Source organism: Echiichthys vipera, assembly GCF_963691815.1.
Source record: "Echiichthys vipera genome assembly, chromosome: 19".
In the NCBI taxonomy this organism is placed as follows: Eukaryota; Metazoa; Chordata; class Actinopteri; order Perciformes; family Trachinidae; genus Echiichthys; species Echiichthys vipera.
In genome coordinates, this window is record NC_139844.1 from 20,611,019 (window position 1) to 20,637,367 (window position 26,349).

A 26,349-nucleotide genomic window follows, 5' to 3' on the forward strand; every position below is an offset into this window, starting at 1 on the left:
AGGCACACAATTGAAGTATCATTGGACCAGTAGCTTTTGTGAGCGAACGTGGCACTGGTTTTGTGATGAAAATAATCAGGAGCTTAAATTTTACTGCCCAGTACAAAATTAGAGAGACTGATCTCATTGATAAAATGTGTGTGTTGCAGATGACCGTGTAAAGAACAAACTTCAAGGTTCAACGGAACATTTTCTCTCCAGTACTACGAATTTAGAAAGTGTTTATGTCATGAAAGGAATAAAAAAGTAGCTAAAATCAGTAGCTAAAAAGATATTTTCTCATTAAAATCCATCTCTGTCGTGGCAATGTGGGCAGTGTGTGCAGATGAACGGTGTTTGGCTTCCCTCTGTGGCAGCAGTGCACATTTAACGTCATCCAGCAGATCTTTACGGATCACGGCGGCCTTCCACTGCTACGCCACGAAGGGAAGCCAAACATTGTTTATCAGCACATTGCCAACAATGATATGACATAGAGCTAGGTTAAATTTGTAAAATGTCCCTTTAAGTTCTTTAAAACTCTTCAAATGTTTGTTAATAATGAATCTCCAGCTTGTTTGTTTCTCTTTGAGGTTACGCCTCGCTGATTTTGTTTTCACCACCAATGACTAAATATGAAGGCTGGTAGAAGATTTGCATGAACAATCACAGGGAACCTTGAGTTGCTACCTCTGCCTCAATTCTGTTCTATAATCCTGCGTTTGCTTGGGTGTTTAATGTTTGCATGGGGTCTGATCACTCTTGGGGTGATAATAATAAAAAGATAAAAACCATGTTTTCACTTCTAAGACATCTTGTCTTTGTTTTAGATGAATCAGAAATGATCTGTTCTTAAAATGAATACCGACGGCTGTTTCATTTAGAAGATAATTTTATTTTTTTACTAAATTTATGTCAGTGTGAAATATGTAAATCATCCCAGCGGTACAAATTATGATTTCTAGTGTGTATTGCTAAGTTCAGGTGATGACAAACAAATGTGTGTAAATCAAGTCACTGATTGGCAAAACAAATCAGAGGACGTAGTTGCTAAGTGTCTTTACAGTTTGGGCTTTTAACATGCTGACTTTAACGTGTGTATAATGTTTAACTGTGGTGAACGTAAGTCTTTTTTGTTCCTTCTGAGCTTGCAGTATGGCAAAAACAACTGAGCACAGTGTGACAGTGCTGCCAGTGTCAGAGAATCCGCACTGGTCGGGTTAAGTATTGGGATTTAAGGGCTACTATTTGTGAAATAAAAACCAGGGGGCAACTTGCTCTGTGATAAAATGTGAAAGAAAAATGAGAAAGTGTAAAGCTGAAGTTGAAATCAAGCTTTGGAAGCCACAAAAAGAAATTCAAATACAACTAAGATGTGAGATATAAACAGGGTTTGTACGGGTGCTTTAAATCCTTGAAAATGATGCATTTCAATGTTGTTTTTGAAAAGAGCTTGATTTTTAGATAAAGGGCTTGGATATAATTGAAATTGTATCCAGGTTACTTTCACAACACATTGCTAAAGAATAGAAATTAAATTAAATTGCATATCCTTCTGGTATTACAAAACAATTTTAGTTGTTTTTAGTATAATACCGTGCCTTTTAACGTGATTTTTTTATGAAAAAAAAGTGAAATAATTTCAATATCTATGTATTTGTAGAAATATAAAATTTTCCACAGCTGTAGGGTGCTGAAAAATGCTTGAAAATTGACCTTGAAAGTGTTTGAAAAGTGCATGAATTTGAACTTAGAAACCCTGGACCCTGAATACAGCATTATACAGACATTAAGATTAAAAAAATTGAATGTGAAAAGTTAAATGTCTAATAGGAATAGACTGTAGGCATTCTTAAATTTGTTTTAATTTTTCCAGATCAACCTCCTTGTCCTTGTGGCAGCCTATTCTAACAATAACTGTGTTACTGCCCCCATCACATGCATTAAAACATGCTGTCTTATTATGTGAGTAGTCAGAGAGGGAAGGGAGTGATTTGTAGTAACTGGACGGACGAGTAGTGGGGGTGGGTAAGATGACGTGGATCAAAAGTGTGGAGAGGCAGATGGAGGAGCAGAAAAGTCTGATTGACCTCTGGCTAATCTGCTTGTCACAGTGGGTGAGTGTTTTACCATTACCTCCCAGCATATGGCCAGTAGGTCTGCTCCGTTAAAGACTGCGTGACTGGACGCAGACACAGACGGACACAATGGTCTCCAGATTTGCCTGCTACCTTCATCTCAGGTGAGGAACAAGTAGTAGAGACAGCATCTCTGTGCGTAATCCTGATTTGTATGATGCTGTTTGAGCACCCCCTCCCCCGCGACCCCGACCCCGGGATAAGCGGTTGACGATGAATGAATGAATGTTTGACTGTGCATGTTTCAGACCCTTACAAAATGGCATTTGTTGCACATTCAGTCTCCTTTACCGTCACTAATACTAATACTGTAACTAACAACTTAAACTGTCAGCAGCTCCTGGACATTATGTAGTTTCAAATATTGAGATTTCATTGTTTTATGTCGCGCCTATGTAGAAACATTTTGATCTAAAGAATGATTTACCCTGCTATAAGTGAGCTGTGATGACGATGCTGAATACCAACCACAGCTTTGGTTTCAAAAGAAGAGGCGTAGTAATTTGAAAACATAATTCTCGTGTCAAACTCCGCACATACGCCATTCTGCACATTAAAGCGTAATTCTGGTGTAAAATCATCCCAATGTATGAACGATTAACGGAGAAGTCTGGTAGGGTCGCTAACAGCCGGACGTGGCTAACATTGATTAGCTTTGGGCAGTACTGTGAAGGCATTAAAACGTCTTTTTTAACCACTAATGCTGCTGAAAATAACAGCAAACCACTGCAGCAGCATGGGAAGAGTCCCTACACGTAAAACATAGCACCAATGGGCTAAAAATTCAATATCAAATACATAAAGAGATGCAGTATGTTAGTATTGACAAAATGATGTGGTGTGTTGATTCTTTATGAAAATGTCCTCCAAATACACTCAGCGGCCACTTTATTAGGCACACGGGTGCTTAATAAAGTGTCAGTGTGGTCTGCTGTTCCCTCTCTGCTAGAAAGTAGGTGTTGTGTGTTCACAGATGCTCTCCTGCATTCCTCTGTTGGAACCAGTGGATATTTGAGTTACTGTTGCCTTTCTATCAGCTCCAACCAGTCTGGACATTCTCCTCTGACCTCTGGCATCAACAAGGCATTTGCGCCCACAGAACTGCCACTCACTGGATCTTTTCTCTTTGGGACCATTCTCTGTAAAAACCCTAGAGATGGTTGTGCATGAAAATCCCAAAAATCAGCAGTTTCTGAAATACTCAGAGCAGCCCGCTTGGCACCAACAACCATGCCACGTTCAAAGTCACTTAAATCACCTTTCTTCCCTGTTCTGATGCTCGCTTTGAATTGCAGCACATCCTCTTCACCATGTCTACATGCCTAAATGCATTGGGTTGCTGCCATGTGATTGGCTGCGTTAAAGAGCAGTTGGACAGGTGCACCTAATAAAGTGGCCGTTGAGGGCATGCTTCTTTTTTAAAGCCTTCACTGCAGCATTGCTCCAGGAAGTATCAGCAGTCATACACGCATCGTGCAGCAGGGGCCGCCACCACCTATGAGATATTCCCAGCCAATCCCTGTGCTGCATGCATCCGTAACCCAGCCCCTGTCCTGCCCTCCTGCCTCACAAACACACTGACAAGTCGTGGAGAAAGACGAGAAGTAGGAGGGTGACGGAGGGAAAGAATAAGGAGGAGAGTTTTGATGTCAGAATGAGTCGGCGGCATAACAGTCCAGCCATGGAAAGCACTGACAGATAGAAGGACTTTATATTTATAGGTGGATCACACATCAGTTAGTGAGTGGAGGTCAGCTGTGTGTGTGTGTGTGTGTGTGAAGCACGAGAAGAAAGAAGAAAAGGAGGAGAAACATGAGTCGGCAGCAGCAGCAGTCCCAGGGAGTGGTTTTAACGGGTTACCACAGCAACGCGGAACTGTTGCCCAAAACTGGACCGTGCGCCTCGAGCTGTGCGTCAGCCCAGGACCACGAGACCTCCGTGAACAGGTGGGACACATGGGGGAGTGTGTTTAGTTGGGACATGGCGCTTTAAAACGAGGGCAGCAGCAGCAGCTAAATGTGTGTGAATGCAAGCGAGCAAAGGTCACATGGACAGAGTTGTTCACTTCATTCTTTACCTTTATGCGCACAGTAAGTTCTCCATCCTTCTGTGTGTTTGACGCATCCTGCAACTGCACAGCAGAACTCGCTTCACTGCAGCTTTGCACTGTTTGTTGCCACGATGACTCCCAACTCCGCCCTCCTTTGGCCTTGGGTTATGTTTTTCCTTTACCACATTCCTAATCAGCAGGTTAACCTTGACTTTGTACCACCAGACCAGATTTTTTTTTTTTTTTTTTTTTTTGCAAGGTTGCCTTTCTAACTCCTTAACCCACCACAGTTGCATGATCCTCTTTTCTCCTGGATTATGCAGTGTAACAAACAATATTGCTCTGAATCAGTGTGTTTGCAATATGAAGTAGCCACTCGTCGTTGGACCATGGTTGAAAGTACAGTATGCAGAGCTGTAGATTAGTCAGTTAATCAGTCAATCAACATAAAAGTTATCAGCAACTATTATAATCAATCAGTCATTTAGGCTATGTCATTCTCAACAGGAAATAAGATCAGATGATCCTTTATTAGTCCCACAAGGGGGAGATTTCCTTATTACAGCAGCAAAGTTGATAGCAAACATAGAAGCATCAATAATAAACAATACATTGTAACAAACAAGATAAAGAAGGACATATAGAAAAATATGAACAATGTAAACACAGGGAAATATAAAATATAAGAATAATAGGAACAATATTTGCCAACTATTTGATGGTCCCTGCTCCTGTATGTGAGGATTTGCCACTTTCTTCCATTTTTGCACATTATTGATTGTGGAAATAATCAACAGAGTAATCAATATTCAAAACATAGCTTTACTTTCAACCCTTACGCGGAAAACAACTGTAAGGAAGGTTAAAAGAAGTTTTAAGTGATTGATGTCACTCAATGCAGTATAATATAATGTTCCAGGGCTTCAAGTGGACCTACTTCTTATTTTCATTTGAATGCAATTAATCATTTAGTCTATTAAAATAGTGAAAAATACACATCATTGCACATTCTCACAGCCCAATGTGTCATCCTGAGATGTCTACCCTCCAAAACCTTCAAGATTTTGCAGTTTTGAGTGAAATAAAACAAAGTCATCACATTACAGAAGCTAAAACCAGCAAATGTTCAGCTTTTTTTTACTTAAACGATCAACTTATCATTTAATGTGTAGTATAATGTATAATATTGTGGCAGGAAAATGTACAGATGGGTATAAATAAAAGAAAAAAGTAAGTTTCTTAATACGGCGTTAGGCCACTTGGAGCATCCATAACGGAACAGCACCAATGCTTTAGATTCTCAGGAACTGTAGCGTTGGGATGAACCCCATTCTTCCAAAAGACACTCCCTCATTTGGTGTTTTTCTGACGGTGGTGGAAGGACGTGACACTCCTGAAACTGTTCAGTGAACCCTGAGCGTTATAGAAGCATCTTCATTTGTTAGGTTTCTCCATTTCATTAATGACGACACTGAGGAAACACCGAATGGGAACTTGGCTCACCTGGAAACCCTATAATTACAGTGTTTTATTTATAACAGAGCACACTTGTTTATTCGTCCAGGGCGAGCTGGCCGTGTGTGTGTCCTGCACATGTTTAGATCAGCAAACAGCTGTTGTCAACAACCGTGGTGTGGTGAAAGTAAGCAACTCACAGAGCAACAGTCCAGCTGGCATTCAGACGTACACACCTACCTCTGTGTGTGTATATACAGTATATGCATGCGTGTGTGTGTGTGTGTGTGTTCCAGATGGCTTGTCCAGCTAACTAGAAAATAACAGCATCATGTTACAGCCTCTCTTTGTCTCACCTCCCATGGCAGAGTGTGTGTGTGTCCTGTCTAGGTTGATGTGAAGGCTTAGTTTTGTGGTCATTGTTTCCCCCTAGTTAGGAAATGAGAGACAGAGAGACACAGACAGACAGACAGACGGATGGACTGAAAGCTTCTGGCTTGTTACCAGCAGTGGACATCCGACCTAATGAGCCTTAGGTTACGTCTCGCATATTGTCGTTTAGGCGTTCTGAGAAAGAGAAGTGCAGCTTTTAGCTAAAGGGAAGCATGCTCCTGTTGTTTTTCCATTGTTGTGTAGTAACCACCGCTTCCCCGAGCAATTATACGAGTGTGACTTCTAGTCAGGGGATAGACATGGTTCAAATGAACTCGCTCTGGGATGCAACAGACAGCCTGACCCCACAGCAGAAATACAATCCTGCACAGGAAATTACATCTGCAGAAAGGAAGACAAGCTGTGAAAGATTACAAGATGCAAGACCAGCATGGGCCGCAACCAAACAATCATCGAGTAAAGCTGACGACTATAAATGAGCAGAAAAAGAACAGAGAAACAGAGGGCAAGACAGACAGACCCTAAACATTAGAAATGTGGTGCCTGACAGGGATGGAGGCAGAACGATCTATAAAATGATTCATCACTCAACGCGGATGATTTATTCAACCAGTTGGTCATTGCTGAGACCAGTGACTGTGAGAGAGGGGGAACAGAGGCAGCCTCTGTTTTTCACAGAGGGCAGCTGGCACCTGTGGATATGAATGGGCGTCAAACACACACACACAGACACACACACACACACACACACAATTGTCATCCTTTTCCCCTTCTTATGTTGGCTGAAAAACATCCTCAGCTGCCCATTGTTCACTTTATGATGCTGCCAAATCAAAACAAATATCAAAACGCTGAATCCACTGATAAATGGACACATATTCAGAAACTATGCCAGCGTCAGGACATTTGTGCGTTTGTTATATCACAACTGTACTATATATAGTTAGAAAGTACCGCTACAGCGCCGCTACAGTCATTCCCCAGCTGCAGCGCAGATGTGGAAGACCACACATGACCAATTAAAGCAATCATTGGACATTAAATCATGTAAATATGTTCTAGTAGAAACACAAATTACAGTTATGAACCAGAAAATGAGCATAATATGCACTGTGTAATAGGATTCTTTTTTTACATTTTGGGAAATTTCTGAGCACACTCTGTTACTGAGCGTTAGATGAGAGGATTGATACAGCTCACTCATGTCTGTTTAATATACAGTATATAAAGCTGCCTGTTCATTTGACAACTACTACAAACATTTTGGTTTGGTTCTTCAAACAAAAGTGAGATTTTAGAGGCGCTGATGGACTGATTTGTTACCTCTGGACAGAGCCAGACTAGATGTTTACCTTGCTTCCAATCTTTGTGCTAAGCTAGGCTATGCAGCTGCTGTCTGTAGCTTAATATTTACCACACAGACATGAGTGTTATTAATCAAAAAATACTTTTTTACAACATGGGACCTTTAACTGAATGGCATTTTAGTTGGCATCTTTATCAATGAGTGGTGCTCTATAAACAGACTCCGGTCATGTGTGCTTGAATAGTCGACTGAGTTCACTTCCTCTGATCTTGACTCATATTCAACTCATCAGTGCTCAACTTGTTCTTTTCTGATTAATACCCCCCCCCCCACACACACACACACACACACTCACACTCACACACACTCCCTCTTTCTATGTTGACAGCTCTAAGCAGGTGATAAAAGGTATGCGGATAAAGGTACAAAGAGTAGAACAATTACACGGCTGCAGCACTGTTTCCTTTTGAAGGTCATTTGTGCACGTAGAGTATGTGTGAAAGTGTGCCACAGTGAGAATATGTTTGTTTTACTCACAAGGGCAGCTCACCTGACCTCTGTGAGTGTGTGTATAAGAGAGCTAAGTCATGTGTACTATTGTGTGTAGGGCTTTGAATAATTTGTTTGCATAATTGTGCGTGTTTTTCTGCACTTCTGTAACTCATTAACTGCTGTAGCCACACTCCAGAAACACACACAAACCTCAGCATCATGACCACTTCACTCAGAGGAAGCATGGCTGTCTTGCTTTTGAGGTCGACAAATCGCTGAGTGTTCAACAATTACTTAACAGCTTGCAGGCTTAATTTTTAACATGGTTGTAAATATTTTTCTACTGCAGGATCGTACAGTAGTTTTATTAAAAATGAGAGGTCACAGTCTTCTGTCTCCAATCAATAGCTACACCTAGTTCTTGTCAGCTTTGGATCTTTGTGGTATATAAGACATAGACTATTTGGACTATATTTGAATATATTTACAAAAACACAAACTACCAGTAAACTACAGCATGTAAACCATCCATGGTTCTGAAAAAAGGACAGTTTACAGTCATGCTAGCAGCTCTGTGAGGCAGTGCTGCAGGGTCGAGGATTAAAAAAAAAAAAGCTCTGTATGTAAACATTTTACTACTTACTTTTGTTCAGCAAGATAATCTTCACAGAAGAGAACTTTTGCGATTTTTAAAGCAAAAATGCAATCGACAGAAGTAGAAAGCTAACGTGAGGCAATAAACGAGCTACATCACTTGGGCATTACACGGAACCCCAAATTGCTCCTTGTGCTATGCATGGGAATGGTTAGATTAGATGCTGGGCATCTGTGTGAATGGATGAATGTGACAAGTAGTGGAAAAGCGCCTTGAGTAGTCAGAAAACTAGAAAGGCGCTAGTACAAATACAGTGACCTTTACGTCACCACCTTAAGCTACTGACTGATTTCGCTTTCATTTGCTGTGATTTGGGGGCGGTCTGGTGCAGGGATTTCCTTCAGAATGAATAAAGTTCTGTCTTATCTCTTATTTAGCTGCTTGTTAGCAACCACCTTTTTAAAGATTCATTTTGTGCCATGGAACAAATCGGAAAATTCTGTACTTGGGTGGTATTGCCTCCACACGGCTCTAAATGTTCACAATACGTAAAATAACCTGAAACAAATTACTAATGTACTAACTCTACGTTACGTTACGCTCTACGTATACTTAGACACAGTTGGCTTTGAGCCAAATGCTGATGCTAGCATGGTTACCATGTTCACCATTTTAGTTTAGCGTGTTAGCATTAGAACATTTACTAATTAGCACTACACACAAGTACAGGTGAGGCTGATGCAAATCACTTTGGCAAGTTTTTGTCATAAACCAAATTATTGGGCGGATAAAAGTTTTGACCTGATGATGGTGCTAGAGGAAAAATTGATTTAAAGTGATTACAACTGGTCATGAGGGTGACATCAGTTTGTGCACCAAATTTAATTCATTTATTTACTATCCATCCAATAATAATATTACTCAAAACCCCAAATGTCAACCTCAAACTGGCAGTCATGTCTGTATAAAACGTTAATCCATGCAAGAGTTGTTGAGATAGTTCAGTGTAGGTCCAACCAACAGGAGCACGTGGTCACCCCATTAACATGGCTGAAAATAGTTCAATGTAGAATCAGTGTGAACACGTAGATACAAAGTTCCATACTTTACCCACTTGCAAATATACTGTAGCTGAATGAATAAACCACTGCTTAATCTCTTCAATAATTTGAACTCCCACCACTGACAAACTCATAGTATGTTTGTGTGTGTGTGTGTGTATGTGTGTGTGTTTGCTGATCTTTGATTTATGGTTTCGTCAAACTGTTCCTCATACTGTAGCTCTGGATGAAGGTAAATGATTAACTCATCCTATGAGTTCATGTGTGTGTGTGCCAGGGTTTAAATCTGCTTCCAAGTTAAACAAATCTTCTGAAGTATATCAGAAAACAAGGAATGTTTGCCATTCCTCCCAAATGAAAACGTTTCAATAGATGAGGCTGTCGTAGGGCAGTGGACATACGTCAGGGGAATGACCTGCTAAGTTTGCTATTTTTTAAAACAAAGAGAGACAGAGCGGAGACTAATGGAAGGAGGATGTGGTATCATAAGAAGAGTGAGGTATAGGAAAACGAGTAAAATACCAAAGACCAGAAGGAGAAGGAAAGTCCCAGGCGAAGTGTAGGAGGAGAGGAAATGGATGAGGAGGAGGAGAGGGAAAGAAAGGAGATTGGTGGAAGGAAGGAAAGGATTGTCAATTGTTGTTAAAATACCCAATGTTCTTTGTTATAACCAGATCAAAGTGAGTGTCTATATTTACCTGTGTTTTTTTTTATGGCATTATAACTACGTACAGTGTGCAAACGTATGTGTGTGACAGGAAGTCTGCTGCGGTATGTGGCGTCCACTCAGTGTGAACCCTCAGGGTAATGCTGCGTGATAATTCCAAACTAATTAATTTGAAACATCAAGTCTGGTGAGCCTGACTTCCCTGTCAGCCTCACAGGGTCATTTATTTCCTTTCATCACAGCTGGACTTACTTGTTACTGGGGGAAGGCTCAACTTTTCAACAGTCCCCCCGACAAATATGCAGCTGTGTTTTGGAAAAGTGAGCCTTACTGGTGATTACCAGTGTTGACAGTGGGTTAACTACAGATAGAGACAGATAACTAGTGGAGCTGCTCTCTCCATAATAACTCTATCGCTTCAAGTGGAAGAGAAACGGAGAGAGAGAGAGAGAGAGAGAGAATGTGCTGTGTCAGATGTAACTTCCTGTCACAACAAAGGGGACATTCAGTCGGACATCAGCAAAGCCAATGCAATAAGACACGTATTAAAACACACACATGTTTTTTTGTTATGATTTTCCGACAGCCTCACTTTATATTTTAATGGCACTTCTATTGTTCATATCGTGGACAACTGTGGCAAATGCCCTGAGGTAATGCATTTCGAACAGTTTGTTTACGTCACTCTTTCGAATGTTGTTAAAATACTATGACAATACAAAGTACAGTAGAAGGAGGAGTCCTACTAAAGGCAGTGTTGGCAACAGCAGCCGTGTGTTTGTGTTGTGGAGCAAGAGGTCGGCAACGTTGGGCACACGCTAGCTTAACCGATGGCACACTAGCAATAAGTGTGCAAGAGAGTTTTTTGGAAATGCTGAAGTGATCTCATGACCTCCATATGCCAGGTGACCTCTTTCACATCTGCAATATGCAAAGAATGGCTGGTACTCATTGAAATTTTTACAGAATGCAGCACGGGTGGGGGGAAAGTAACACTGTCTGAGCAGATTTGGCAGAGCAGGGGTCTGAAAGAGAGACGAAGCAGGGACCCCTTCTACAAATATTGTATTAAATTGAGTTGCATATTAAACTGGGCCTACCATCTAGGATGGACTAAAGCCTATACACACAGCTTTTTATGGTGCATACAATAGATTTTACAATGATCATTATTAACATATTCATATATTTCTACACCATATGTTAATGTTAAACATAGACTTGGAAGGCACATTGAATCCTTCAGCTCAATTGTATCTGTGCATGGCTACCTTAGTGGCTACCTAAGTGCCTATAAGCCAGTAAACCTATCATCAGGTATTTGTAAATGTATTTATTTACTCTTTCACAAATGTATCTTTGCTAAAAAGTAACGTTGCATTCATGTCAATGTATATTTTCAGACATATTTTTGGGTAAAAAAACGCTGGAAAGATCATCAAACAATTAGGCGGACCTGCAGTAACTCTGAGGACCCCCTGTTGAAGATCTCTGGGGTAGAGGATGGCAAGCTTACTGTTATTTTCACTTAATATCAAAAAGGCTGCCAACCTCTGCTGTACAGATTAAATGAATTAGGCTAGATAGTCATTAATCACAGCTGGACGGCCTCCTTGAGCTCATCCTAATTGTATATCAACTGGCACTAATGGTTCACACTACCTTAGCCAGGCTAAACAACACTGGTATACTGTGTGCTGAGATGAGCTGGCTGTGTGAGAGCTGCTATTCTTAGTTCCTGCTAATGTCATCCTCATTAGCTGACTGCCGGGAATCCAACATGCTGCTGGGTCATCTGGGAGCCTGACTCACTGACCGTTTGTGTCAAAAGCTGTCTCTGTCTCTGCCACTGCAAGATAAATATAAATCAACAGCGAAGATACATGCTGCATACACACCTCCTCACTGAGCACAACACAACTGGTTGTCAGATGATCTCAACATTAATAATCTAGTAATATTTTTATGATAGGTGCTGGTATGAGGCATCTTTCATAACCTCACATGCACAGCTATAAGTGAGGCCATTATGGCAACTTCTAAATAAAGATTCAAAGTTTTGTTTGGGGATATCGGACAAGTTTTGAGGATCAATTGATCACCAGATTTTGAATCTTTCTAAGTGTCTGATTTACATGTCTGTGTCGCCCGTAGCCGCAGAACTGGCCAGTACACTGTTCAACAGAACCAGAACACACAGCCTGGAGACAGATCTGGACCTTCCACTACCACCAGCGCTACAAAAACCGCCAGCGCTGACCCACCGTCACTACTCAACCCGAGCGTTCCCGCTTGCTCCCGGGCCCAGCCTTACTCCAGCCCGAAGCTAGGCTCCAGCCCCAGGCAAAGTCCCAATTCCAGGTCTAGGCCGCGGCCGCCATGTCAGCGCTGCAACTCTCAGGTAGGCTTGGGAATGATGAGCCATGAAATGTGTCACTTGTGAGCAGATTTTCTTAAAAGAGGTGCAAAAGAGGTCATTGAGTGTTTCTGCACTGTACACGATGGTTCTGTGTAACAAGGGTGAGGCTTAAAGAGACCACCTAAAGCATGGGTGTCAAGTTGATCCAGTAAAGGGCCGTGTGGCTGCAGGTTTTCATTCCAACCAATCAAAAAACACCTGGTCCAACAAATCAACTGTGTGAAGACAGTTCAGGTGATTGAGTAAGTCGAGTCAGGTGTGTTCTTGCTTGGCTGGACTGAAAACCTGCAGCCACACGGCCCTTTACTGGATCAGTTTGACACCCATGACTTAAAGCACTAAAACTGAGTGTTTCGGGCAGAGGGAGAATAAAGGTATATTCAGACAGACAGTATGAGAAAATAACCTCTTATTGAACATTAAAGCATGTAAATATGTTCTAGTAGAAACCCCCCAAAAATTCAAACATGAACCTGAAAATGAACATAATTATGGGACCAAATAATATCGTCCCATTAAATAAACGACATATTTTCTGACTATATCGTTTGCCTTCCATAAATAGTAATGCCTGTATGTTAATTATCAACCCAGCCGTTTTTTGCCTTTCACTTCACACTATCAGTGGTGGTGGGATTCACCGGCAACAACCTTTTCTCCTGGATAAGAATGTCTGCTATAAATGTCTTAATCGTGACTGTTAAAATTTTACAGGGGGTTCGGTTGGCAGGCATCCAATTGTTGTCCCTCGTACGTTTTCAGTAATTTACAGCTGTCGGGGAGGCTGTACTTTTAGTCTCAATGGTGAAAGCTCTGAGAAATGAGGGTTGGCTCAACAACAGCATGGAGACTCAGTAATAATCCAACAACTGAACTCAAAAGAAATGCCTTTTTTGGAAAAGCAGAGAGAACGGGAGAAACATGATCTGATGTCTGTTTCAGATGGGGTTTTTTGTGAAGTGTGTGTGTGTGTGTGTGTGCGAGTGTCTGAGAGAAGCTGCACAGCCACTTCTGAGACTTGTTCAAACCGGCTGTAAATCTTGTTTTTTGTTTCCTGTGCATCATATCTGATCAACAAAACTGTTCAGCATAGGAAAGATATGAAACAGGAACGGGAACTTGAAACTAAATGGTGACATTCTCATCTGTATATATATATGTATCTTTGTGTACCGTCACGTCCCGTAGGACTCTCTGGACGAGTTGGAGATGGACGACTATTGGAAGGAGGTGGAGAACATCTCTCGCTCAGGCGGAGGAGCAGGGAGGGGAGAGGGTGGAGGAGAAGGGGAGGTGCAAGAGGAGGAGCAGCAGAAAATTCCTGAGGGTAGGATACACCGTGTCCATGGATGGACCTGAAAGAGACGCACATTTTTCCTTTTATTTCATCTGTTAGTGTCCACAGACAGACATTTCACATTGTATATTTTTACTTTTCATTTTTTTTTAACTAGAATTCTGCTCACAGAAAAGAAAATGTAGCGGCAGGGATTGATCACAGGCTAGTTTGGGCATGTGTCTGGTTCCAGACATGCATGGACTGTGAGGCAGTGGGCCCCTGGGCGCAGACATGTACAAAAATATGCTCCCCACCCCTCCTACATATGAGAAAGATACTCAGACTTTGGTCACTTTGCGTCCTTGTCTACATAACTTAAAGCAATTCTTACCTTTCTTGCATGTCTCACAGCGCTTCCCTTGAAAGTCCCACCATCTTCCCCCTGCCTGACCACTGACCCTTCTTCCTCCCCGACACGTGCGGTGAGAGAGTAATGCTGCGTGGTTCCAGTGCCATGGGAAGTCTAAAGTTTCTGACCTCCAACTAGGCAAAGTGCACTGGAATGCCTGTCAAAGTGGAATCTCCTAATAGCGAATTTGAGGGAAATCGATCCACCCCTAATTTGATTGAAGAAGGTTCTACTTTGACAGACGTTACAGTGCACTTTGCTTAGTTGGAGGTCCCAAACTTCGGACTTCCCATGACACTGGAATGCAGCATGAGCAGCGCAAGTGAAACAGAGCGACGGATGACAGGCAGGAAGCGTGGCAAATACTTTTATTCAGATCTAATAAAATGATTGGTCAGACTTTTATCAGAAATAAAAGAAAATTTAATATTTTTGCACCTGGTGGATTATTTTACATTTTAGTGTTCCATACGCTTATTATGAGCATTTTAAGTATACAAAAGAAAAGTGTAAAAATTCCAGGAATGTAAGAATTGCTTTAAATTGTAGTAGTATTTTAGTGTCACATGTTTTGAAGTGAGAGCTGGCTATGAAATGTAGAGGGTGTTTCTCAAAAATCAGCCAGCTTAGACTCTTACGGACGAGCTCTGTGTCTCCTTTTATAAATGCAGCTCTTGTGTGTATGTCTGTGAGTCTTATTTAGCCTGTTTATGAAGACAATTGTTCTCTGGAGCAAACACACACTTCCTGTATAGTGCAGTATGTTTGTCCTGCTCTTTATGGGGTTACACTTCCCTTTCCTGCACCTGTAGAAGTTTTACATGGAGATACAGAGAGGCTTCTGTATCTGCCCATATCTATCTCCACCTTTCCCTCATTTTGAGTCACACAGTTCAAATAATCAAATTCCTTTATCCTTTTTGTTTTTCCCTCTCGTTTTCTCTTTCAGAAGGCGAACAGGAGGAGGCGTGGCTTACAGAGGCGGGGCTAGCACGGCTGTTTGATGATTCACTAGCAGCTGACCAGGATCAGGTGTCAATCATCTATCCCATTATTTAAATAGTTAGTCTAGGTTGAGTCATAGTTTATCAGTTTCATATTTGCAGTTCACATTTTTCAGTGAGCATGAACTATTTACTTATGCCATGCTTTGCAGCCTTCTTATATGAGTAAGAATGTGTTTGATGAAGAGACGAAGAAGGCATTACTTAGGTGGAGGGATACACTGTATGGATATGATACCATATATTGACTCCTGCTTGTGTGTGATTGACTCATTGACAGGAAGAAGACAGCGCGGTGTTCCTGTCCACACTCACCAGATCTCAGGCGGCTGCTGTAGAACGTCGCGTGACATCACTACAGCAGACTTTGCTACGGCGACGAAACCGGCAACACGTTCCTGATGTTAGGGATATATTCAGACCTCCTGAAAAGGTTAGGAGAGGCACACACGCATATGAACGCAAACACATTTTATTTAATCAACGTGAAAGAATATCTGAGAGAATAAACTTTATAGGTCAGAGAAATTACATTTACAAGTGTTCAGCTACTTTGCTTCATTTGCTGTAAACGGTGACGCTGGTTAAAATCAATCACTTTTCAAACATGATAATATGTGTAACTCACTAAGACATAATTAAAAAAAATTGTTATACATTTTGGAAAATGTGCTTGTTCACCTTGCTAAGAATTAATTGAAAAGATTGATACCACTCGTGCTAAATATGAAGGTAGAGCTAACAGCAGTTTAGCTTAGCTTAGCATAGAGACTGGACACAGGGTCATCCCTATGTTCCCCGGGTTTTATGTTCCCCGGTGGCATAAGCCTCAGCTGATTTAATTTAGCATTTTGTTAGGGTTAGAGGTTATGGTTAGGGTCAGGTTTAGGGGGTAGTGATAGGGTCTACATAAGCCTATTTGCAGGGAAATTCGGCACTGATTGTGGAAAAAATAACCAACCGGGGAACAAAGGCCCTCTGTAAAAAGCGGGGAACATTGATCTGACCTTTTTTTTTTTAAAAAAAAGGGTCCTTTGTTCCTCGGTCACATACAAAGCGGGGAACATAAGACCAGGGGAACATAAGTACGCTCCCTGGAACAGCTAGCTTGGCTGTGTCCAAAGTGACAAAATCCAACCTCTAGCTCACTGGACACTATTGTTAAGGCGTAGTCTTTATGCTAAGCTAAGCTAACCAGCTGCTGGTTGTAACCTCACTGTATATGTACTGGATAGACATTTGCGTATTATTGTTTTTCTCAGCAAGAAAGCAATTACATGTAGTTCCAATTTTCCCCAAAACTTATTTTCAGAACTGCGTAAATTGAGGCCTGTCTCTATCTGTAACCGTAAGCGAGACAGGAAATCATGTCGGATAAGTGACGAAAAAAAGAAATTGATATGGCATTGCTACAGTTTTTTTCTTTTATGAACTCTTCCTCCTTCGATAGCATGAAGGGAACATCCCACCACAACACACAGATGAGACATATCCTTTTTTTTAACCACAAAGGAAGTGGTCACAACTTTGCTGGATGTGCATTTGTTGTTACTTCTCAAGTATGGTGGAAAATAAGTTACCAATCACCAAGCACTTTTTCTTTTACACTGCCAAATCCTACTCCATGAGTGCAAAATCAGCTCCCTTCAATTCACCGGATTCATATTCAATAATTTGAAAATATATGTGTATTGGTTTGGGTAGAAGCAAAAGGTGCTACTGCTGCCCTGGACTACTCTGGTCAGCAGAATAAACTGTTTCGAACCAAGAGTCTTGCACATTTTTCACTTGGACGCACAGTTTGTCTACTAATTAACAGACAAGATAATATGTAACATGAAAAATGAAACAGAGAGGGGGAGCTCTGTGTGCATTTGTGACTGTTGAACATTACGCTGTGTTCTGTACACTTAACTGTATCTGTCTCTGCGTTCTGCAGGATGGGGAGCCTAGTAAACTCAAAGGGGGAAGTGAGAATGGACAAAAAGATGTGGCTTCAGCTGGTGTGTGCAAAAAACTCCTACACACACACACACACACACATACACACACACACACATACACGTATAGTATGAGTCACCATGGAGAATGACAAACTGTGGCCCAAATAAATTTCTGACTAGCATCTCACAGATACACACACACACACACACACACACACACACACACACACACACACACACACACACACACACACACACACACACACACACACACACACAGCCTCCCATTCCTCTGACCTAAGCACTGTGTTATTAACTACAGAAAAGCACATTTTTATTGTCAGCCTTCGCGTATACACGACTGCACTATGCCGACATAAACACATTTGTGCTTCTCTACTTGTGCGGTCTTATCTTTTATTTCTTTGTGTGTTTCAGCAGAAACCGAGACAGAACTGAACGTTGAAGTGGCGTTTTCAGAGCAGGCGCTCAGTTACAGGGACAACCATCAAAACTTAAAGGTCACCACTAGCCCTAACTCACCTGACGACAAACTACCGGTGAGTCACACACCTGTGTACACACAAACACACACACACACACACACACACACACACACACACACACACACACACTACTGTATGTGCACATCCACGTCCTCAGCTTTTTGTTTCTTTACTGATGCACTGAGCCAGTGGTGTAGCTAGAGTGAATAAAGTGCACGCAGTAAATTAACGCCACTTTGAATAAGCTCTCTTACCGTTTGCATTCTTTAGTGAAGCATTATTTTAGAGCTTGTATAACTTATTAATAGTTGTAGGTCAATGATTACCAGAGATAGCAGAGACAGACACCTGACAACAGTCATTTAAGCACCTTACTGCGCAGGATTTCTTTGTTTTACTGCTCACTTTGCACTTTTAGGTGTGACAAAATGCCTTTGTTGCACCTGAATGTAATGCAATCAGATTACTTCTGAAAATAGTTGGATCCTACAGAGGCATTGGATGTTTTACAGTTTTACAACAAGAGATGTATCTTCTTCATGAGCACATGTTTTACATTTTTATGTTCTGTCGTGGGTCTACATGGCTACAGCTTGTGCTGAAAATATATATAATAGGTTGTTTTATTGTGTTGCTATGTCAACATTTGGCCTGTAAGGCGATTAAAACGGGATATAGAGCAGAGAATGAAATGTATATGTGCAATCCAACAACATACACGTAGAATATCATATGTATAGTTAGTGATACTTACTTAGACTTTGACTCATGCATTATGGCATAGTGTTGGTTGGTTGGTTGGTTGTGTTGCATGTCAGCAGAAAGCTGTGTGTGTGTGTGTGTGTGTGTGTGTGTGTGTGTGTGTGTGTGTGTGTGTGTGTGTGTGTGTGTGTGTGTGTGTGTGTGTGTGTGTGTGTGTGTGTGTGTGTGTGTGTGTGTGTGTGTGTGTGTGTGTGTGTGTGTGTGTGTGTGTGTGTGTGTGTGTGTGTGTGTGTGTGTGTGTGTGTGTGTGTGTGTGTGTGTGTGTGTGTGTGTGTGTGTGTGTGCGAGCGAGCGGTTTGAGCGCTGGTCTGTAGTGCCGTCTGGTGGTTGAAGCTGGTATAACAGATTCAAGTCCACTGTGCTTTGTCATAAAAGGTGTATAGTCACAGCCCACATTCAGAGTTGAATAAAGAAGTAAATTCAGTTAGGAATATATTTTGTTAACTTTGTTTTTCCTCTCCAGAACTTTAAGCTGCTCCGAGATAAAACGGGTCAGACCAGAATAGGAGATCTGTCTCCTCTGGATATGAAAAAGGTAAGTATAGCAAATGCGTTATATGATGTACAGATGCATGTACGTCTCTGTTTATGTCATGATTTATATTGATATGATAGCTTCATGAGAAAAATTGCCCTATAAGAGATCAGTTAGTTAGGTTATTCCTACAAAACATGTCATATTTAACATCTGTCTTCTGTTTCTGTTTGTAATGTACGATCAGGTGCGCAGATTGGTGCTTGTGGAGTCGACCGCTCTGTTTGACACTGCTGGGATAGACCTGAAGGCGTACAAAGCTGTCAAAGTAAAGACTAAAGGTACACACACACACACACACACACACACACACACACACACACACACACACACACACACACACACACACACTCACTGATTTAACACAGATGTACATTTCCTCTAAATAAAAAATGTTTTTTCACCACACAAAAATTGGCACACTCGGATGTGAACAGGGACACAAACTAAGAAGAGAAAAGTAAAAACAACAAATACGAGGATTTACACACACACACACACACACACACACACACACGTACTGAGGCATACGTATACACACAACATCACTAGAAATAGCCAATACAAATTGGTATTTTTTTCCAGGTAAACATGTACAGTTAATGGACTTTATGAAGATATTTCTGTTTCACTAAATATTTGTGTGTGTGCAGAAAGTGGTCTATTTGGGGTTCCCCTTGCCACTTTATTGGATCAGGACCAGAGGCGGGCTCCTGGGACCAAAGTGCCATTCATACTACAGAGGGTGAGTGAGCACTTCAGCCGGTCACATCGTCAGTCTGAAACATGGACAACTCAACATTACAGCTATGATATGTGGGAATATTATAATAGTTACTGATCAAACAACAGCGATATATCAATGCATCTTACTGAATGTCACAATTTGAATTACACACACACAGTGCCACCTGAATCTGAAGTGACTGACTTTACCTTCTCTACCTTTATGTCCCTCTCTCTTACTCCTAGTTAATTAGTCACATTGAGGAGGAGGGATTAGACACAGAGGGGCTGCTACGGATCCCTGGAGCGGCCACCAGAGTCAAGGTGAGTTAAAGCATTCGACTGACACATTGTAAAATGTGTTTGCATGGTAAAAAAAAAAAGTTGATACCAGCTAACTCTTACTCCATCTTATCATCATGTTTTGTTGAGATTACATGACTTGTCCTTGAGGTTGATAAAGTAGTGAAACAAGCTTGCTCATGTGCACCTGTCCCAAATCCAGTCACTGTGCCAGGAGCTCGAGTCCTCTTTCTATGACGGGGTGTTTCCATGGCAACATCTGAAGCAGCACGATGCTGCTAGCCTTTTGAAACTGTTCATCAGGGAGTTACCCCATCCGTTGCTCACTGTGGAGTATCTCAATGCATTTATTGCCGTCAACAGTAAGTATATCTGTTCATGGAGTATTCTGCTTAAACACAAGAGCTTTAGAGACGCATTTACTTGATATAAGTGATTCTGTGTGTGCGTGTGTTTTTTAAAGAGCTCCCCACAAAGAAGCAGCAGCTGCAAGCTTTAAACCTGCTGGTCCTTTTGTTACCTGAGGCCAACCGGGATACTTTGAAGGTAAATGCATCAGTTTGAAAGGTGCTCCATGTTTCGCTTCAGTAAATGAGAAACCTTTGACTATTTCTACGGTCAATGTGGTTTCTGTTTGTTCCGCCAGGCACTGGTGGAGTTTTTCCAGCGTGTGAGCGACCACCAGGCCAAGAATAAAATGACTCTCAACAATGTCTCCGTTGTCATGGCGCCCAACATCTTCATGTTCAAAGGCTTTCGCTCCAAGGTCACAGAACAACAGGAGTTCTCCATGGCAACCAGCACAGCCAACATCGTCCGGCTGCTGATTCGATACCAGAATCTTCTGTGGACAGTAAGGATAACAACTTTTTTTTAATATCTATTATTTGGTGATGCATTCTGATGAGGCAGACATACATACAAATAATTTAGATTTTTCTTTTTTCTAAGTATGGAAGCTGGCACGGTGTGTACCAAGTTTATAAAAGCTCCCTTTTTCATGTGTGCGTGTCTTATCTCCAGATTCCCAAGTTCATTATGACCCAGGTCAGACATCAAAACATGGAAAGTCATCGGAAGCAAAATAAAGAGAGAGCTGTGAGAAAGCTGCTGAAGAAGATGACCACCGACAAACCATCTGATAAAGCCGTCCCTGAGGTAGGAGTTTTAACGATGTGGGTATGTAGCTGCCAGCGACCTATTGATACTGATAATGATAATGAACTGGAATATCCAGCTTGTTTCAGCGTGGAGCACCGACTGTATACCTCAACTTCATTATCGCCAGTAAACAACCAGTAAAGGTGTCAGAGCCACAGCAAAAGTGTCCCTTAATCTTTTAATAATGACCATATATGGTAGTGCTAGATGATAAATTAAAGCTAAAATTGAAATAGTAAGACACAATCAAGTACCTTAGTAGTCACAGTTTGATCCCAACATATTATCTAATGGTAATAGTGTGTGAGTAGAGCAGCACTATTCTCAATAGAGTCTATTGAGGAATGGTGAAGGAATGTTCCTCTGTGGGTATATTTCAGTTTCCATTGTGCAGCTTGTGAGGATCTGGAGCCAACAATGGTGCAATGGTTGCTATGGAGAAAGGAAGGGCTGTCAAAATAAATAAATTAATTAATTAACAAGCCATTACATGCACCAAAAATATTAAAATAAGTGTAAGCATGAATAAATTAATTGATAAAATGTGACTTCAATTTATATTTCTGTCTTAATTTGCTTCTTTATTTACCTTTGTATGAATTTCCCCATTAACTTTCCTTTCCTTGTTAATTTTCCCTTTTATTTGTTTTGATTAATGGTTGCATTTATTTTTAAAGTACTTAAAAATATATGTATTCATTTTATAAATGTATTTATTTACTTAATGTATTATACATTTAGTCAATTAGGGATATTAATGTCTACATGGTATATTTAAAGGCTTTTTAGTTGATTTATTGAGTCAGTTTTATATTTTTTCATTAATAGTTTTCACCCTTCCATACATTAAATTTGTATGGAAGGGTATTAAAAGTGTATGTATTTAGTAATATCTAATGGATTTAAAAATATCTGAAAATATCACACACACCGTACACACTTGACAATATAGTTATGGGCGAGTAACCACGGCAACACTTGACCCTGCATGCTCAGCTGAGTGCTGAGCATGACCAAATAGTGTTACGAGTTTATTAAACAGTAGAGCAGGGATATATCCAAGTCCACACTCTTGTTGTATGGAAGTCCCTGTTTCATGTGGTCGTGTGTGTCATGAGGACAGTGTTTCATTGTAAAGTGTTTACGCGGTGTGACTGACTCTATGTTTCTCTTTCTCCCTCTCTGTTTGTCTGACTTCACAACCAGGAGAGTTCGCAGGGATTCATTCGAGTTCAAGCACCACAGTTCAGTAAAGTGTCCATGGCAGTTCAGCTGACTGCAGAGTTGCAGGCTGCTGATGTATTAACACGCTTCCTCAGCCAGGACAGGTAATGTGTATAATAAAGTGCTCGTACAAATACACACACAGTTTTTTTCCTGGCTATAGAAGATCCGTCTTCTCTGTATGTCTCCTTATAATGAAATTCCGGCGTAAAATCATCCAAGGGTCTTTTTCGGAAAATACACACGTCAAATAAGCCATAGAGACAGTTTTTTCCGTGTACCAACTATTAACCAAGAAATCCTGGATAGTCACTAACAGCAGAATGCGGCTAACTCTGATTAGCTCGGGGCAGTACGATGAAGGCATTAAAACGGCTTTTCTAACCACTGATACTGCTCAAAATAACACCAAACCTCTGCAGTAGCATGAAAAGAGACCCTACACATTAACTGAAGCATCAATGGGCTCCTTCCTTTTGGATTGACTTTGGTAAATGATTTGAATGAACTTTACTATGAGGAGCTGCTACCTGGGCCAGTTGGTAAGTATTTAAAAACACTCTTTTATAAACTCTGGGTTCACTAACTACGTTGTTGGTGCTTTGTTTTATGTGTAGGGACTCTTCTCGTGCTACTGCAGAGGGTTGGTGTTAAAAAAGCTGTTTTAATGCGTTCAATTCAATTCAATTCCATTTTATTTACAGTGCCAAATCATGACAAAAGTTATCTCAGGACACTTTACAGACTAGGTATAGACCACACTCTATGACTTATTTATGATTTACATCATGCTGCCCCGAGCACATCCGGCTGTTAGCGACTGTCTGGGATTTCTCCGTAATTGGTTGTTACATGAAAAAAAAACTGTCTCTATTGTCTTTATTTGCCGACAAAGACCCTGTGATGATTTTACGTCATAGTTTCACTTAAATCCTTGCTCTTACTTTCTTTGTCCTCCCAGTTCAGTGGCAGTAAAACGAGAAGAGCTGTGTCTCTATGAGATTGGTGGAAACATCAGTAAGTCCCGCTCCTACTAAAAATCAGATGAATTAAATTGTTCAGAATGTATAATATCCGCTCCTAACCCAGCTACAGAAGTGAGCCAGCAGTTTTAATGTTGAAAAAATAAAATGTATATGCTGTTATGGGTCTAAAGGCCATAGACGAGCGCAGTAATCCATTATAGTTATTGTAATTACATCATGCATCTCTCTCTGCTCCACTCCCCTCTCCTCTTCATCTGCTGTCCCCCAGAGGAGAGATGTCTAGATGGGGAAACGTTCATGAAAGACCTCTTCCAGCTGAACCCTGCAGCAGAATGGGTCATCAAAGCTGCGCAGCGATAAACTCATTCCTACCATCGTGACCTGTCAGATAATGGACTGCTCCAGATTTTCACCACTTTGTGCACCTGAGAGGAGATGTCACCCAGTTCTTGTTGATTTTTGAACGCAGGTGGTTGGCTTCCACGCAAATGATTTGCCCGGAAAACAGCCAAAAATACAAAATAGTCCAATGAAACCCTTCTGGGGAAATCTGTGTTGCTTCTGTTTTCTTCACTTAATTGAGCAACGAGATTGTCAAACAAGAAAAAAGAGAGGAAAAAGATGTGTTGGACTGACGACAACACAAACTTTTCCATTCTTCTCCACCCTGCCTTGTGCTACATGTTGGGATTGTGACAGGTGTTCAGGTGAAAGAAAACCACTTTTTCTTTTTTTAGAAGACCTCATCGCTGGAGTCCTGACAGACGAGGAGATATATCACTTCTCCTAGTTTGTCTCAGCACCTGAGCCACAACATTGTGATTCTTAATATTATGCGATACTCTAAAGTGTCGCGGTTGTACACTGTGATTTATTACCACTAATCACTTTGTTGTGTCTGCAGTGATAAGCTGAAATGATATAGTTAAAAATCATGAATCGGTTACATGAGACATTGAGAATATAGGCTTTTACTTATTTATATTTTATTATTAAAAGCCCTCAAAAGTAAATATGTGGTCACAATATATAATGTGAATGTATGAAAGCGCTTCACTGTAACCAGGAGGGAATGAACGTTGGAGTGAATGGGTGGCCGTAAGGGGGTCCGTGGCTGGTTGGTGACGTCAGAGAGAGAAGAGGTGATGAAGCACCGTACTGTAAGTTATACGTAAGGGAGGGTCGTAAGGGGGTCCCCTCAAGACTAAAGCCTCAACGACGGCTGACCACGACACGCAATGATGACATCGCCATTTTCCATGGTACATTAATGCATCTGTACATTTGTTTTAAACGGTTGATGTTGGAGTGTGTTAATGTGTGATCCGTCTTCAAAAACTGCTTCTTGCCAGTACACAAATGGGAACAAACACATCTTATATAGCCTACATTTTTAGCTCACATGAAATTTATAAATTGCCTGACAAGTTTTATACCAAAGACTTCATTTTAAAAATATGTCGGACTCGTACGTGATCATTTTAAATAAGCAAATTGCTGACTGTTTAAATGCCTTTCTTCAATGATACACTCTCACATGATAGGTTCCCAAAGTACCTGGACACTAATACTTTTAGCTTTTGTCGTTTGGATCTTTGGCTCTGTGCCCTTCACAGTCTGGATATCAGTGGATGTAGTAGACTGGTGAAAGTTGTATTAATCCAGAGATAAAAACATGTCGTCTAATCTGACTCTGCCTGGTTTCTCTCTTGTGCAGGATCAGAGCTGCACAACAGCGTCAAACATCGTAGATATTTCTCTTGCGGAAAGCTGTGATGTACAAATAATGTGTCACTGTTTGAAAATGTTTTCACCCGAGTCACTCCTGCCTTGTATTATTTTGTGTACTGTGAACTTTTTATTTTATTTTATTCCAAATAATGATGTCTTTGTCTTATTACTGCCTCTAAAATGACCACTAATGCAGCCTGTAAATAAACATGCATTATGAATTACCACATCGGCTAGTATGAGTGCTTATGTATCTAAAGGACCGATCGGTTTGGTGACTTTTAAAACAATTGTGGGGTTTTTTTGTGTGTCACACGAACTCACTATCAATCAATCAATATCAATATCCTTTATTTGACCGGGTAAAAAACATATTGAGATTAAAAACCTTTTCCAAGAGTGACCTGGCCAAGACGGCCGCACAAAAGCAGCATGGTTACACACAAAACACAAATAAAATACTATTACACAACTACAATTAAAAAGAGGAAGTGGAATTACAAGATTTCATAGTGCAATGACAAAATCCGATTGAGTTTATTTCTCTGTTTTTTTTAATTTTTAGAATGGTCTTGAACTCCCTCAGAGTTACGAGATGGGTCAATTTCAAGTCCTTCTGCACGTCGTTCCAGGAAGACCATTCTAATAAAAGTCGGTCAGTGAGAGAGTCTACTCATACACTAATCTCTACAGTTAAAATGTGCAGACCTCCTTACAGTAACTTCCCCCCTCCATCAGGTATCTGACAGCTCTGATCATTTCCTGTGAGAATTAATGGCCCCAGCCAGTCAAACGTTCACAGTGCTAATGGTTTTAGTGGGGCTTACAGGGACTGAGCCAAAGTGCACTGGTTTACTTGCCATGGGTCAGAGACAGACACCAGAGGGGACAAAGCAGTCACCTCTCCATGTGGTATAATGTAAAGTCGATCCAGATAATATCCGAGAGTGGTTGTAAAGTGTTTTGGATGTGGAAACTATTACTCTGAAGCTGCTGAAACCATTACGCAACAGAAGAACATTACAACTAATTCAGAAAGGACATCTACTAAAAATAAACTCACATGATGCAAGTTTTTTATGCTTTACTTGATGCAAGGCCTTCCAGTCCACCAACTGAAAACAGTGGTATAAGTTTGAAATAGCAGCTTTACTAGTATACTTTTGTTAGAAGGGCTGACACATACAGTTGACTGTTTGACATAATCTGAAGTACTCACAAAAGA

General features: G+C 40.9%; 1 protein-coding gene across 3 annotated transcripts; it reads left to right on the plus strand.

The window, feature by feature from the left end:
* The first annotated feature begins 3,730 nt into the window (after positions 1–3,730).
* On the plus strand, positions 3,731–25,303 carry arhgap18 (Rho GTPase activating protein 18). Of its 3 annotated transcripts, none has more exons than XM_083934660.1 (18): positions 3,731–4,063; positions 12,291–12,537; positions 13,744–13,882; positions 15,193–15,275; positions 15,528–15,680; positions 17,187–17,250; positions 17,629–17,750; positions 18,922–18,993; positions 19,181–19,274; positions 19,647–19,738; positions 19,966–20,043; positions 20,225–20,384; positions 20,486–20,568; positions 20,669–20,875; positions 21,046–21,180; positions 22,390–22,511; positions 23,369–23,424; positions 23,662–25,303. In XM_083934660.1, exons 1-18 carry the CDS (start codon positions 3,930–3,932, stop codon positions 23,751–23,753), a joined length of 2,133 nt encoding a protein of 710 aa, XP_083790786.1. In that variant the 5' UTR covers positions 3,731–3,929; the 3' UTR covers positions 23,754–25,303. The 3 variants fall into 3 exon arrangements, with proteins under 3 accessions (XP_083790786.1, XP_083790787.1, XP_083790788.1); XM_083934661.1 differs by having other exon boundaries at positions 17,632–17,750; XM_083934662.1 differs by lacking the exon at positions 3,731–4,063 and adding an exon at positions 4,083–4,207.
* The last annotated feature ends 1,046 nt before the right edge of the window (positions 25,304–26,349 follow it).

What these genes read in the sequence shown, in the direction of transcription:
- arhgap18 (XM_083934660.1), top strand. Translation starts at nt 3,930, where the DNA reads ATGAGTCGGCAGCAGCAGCAGTCCCAGGGAGTGGTTTTAACGGGTTAC. An exon ending in TAGCAGCTGACCAGGATCAG is followed by an intron (nt 15,276 to 15,527) that starts GTGTCAATCATC and finishes ACTCATTGACAG; the next exon opens with GAAGAAGACAGCGCGGTGTT. An exon ending in TATTCAGACCTCCTGAAAAG is followed by an intron (nt 15,681 to 17,186) that starts GTTAGGAGAGGC and finishes TGCGTTCTGCAG; the next exon opens with GATGGGGAGCCTAGTAAACT.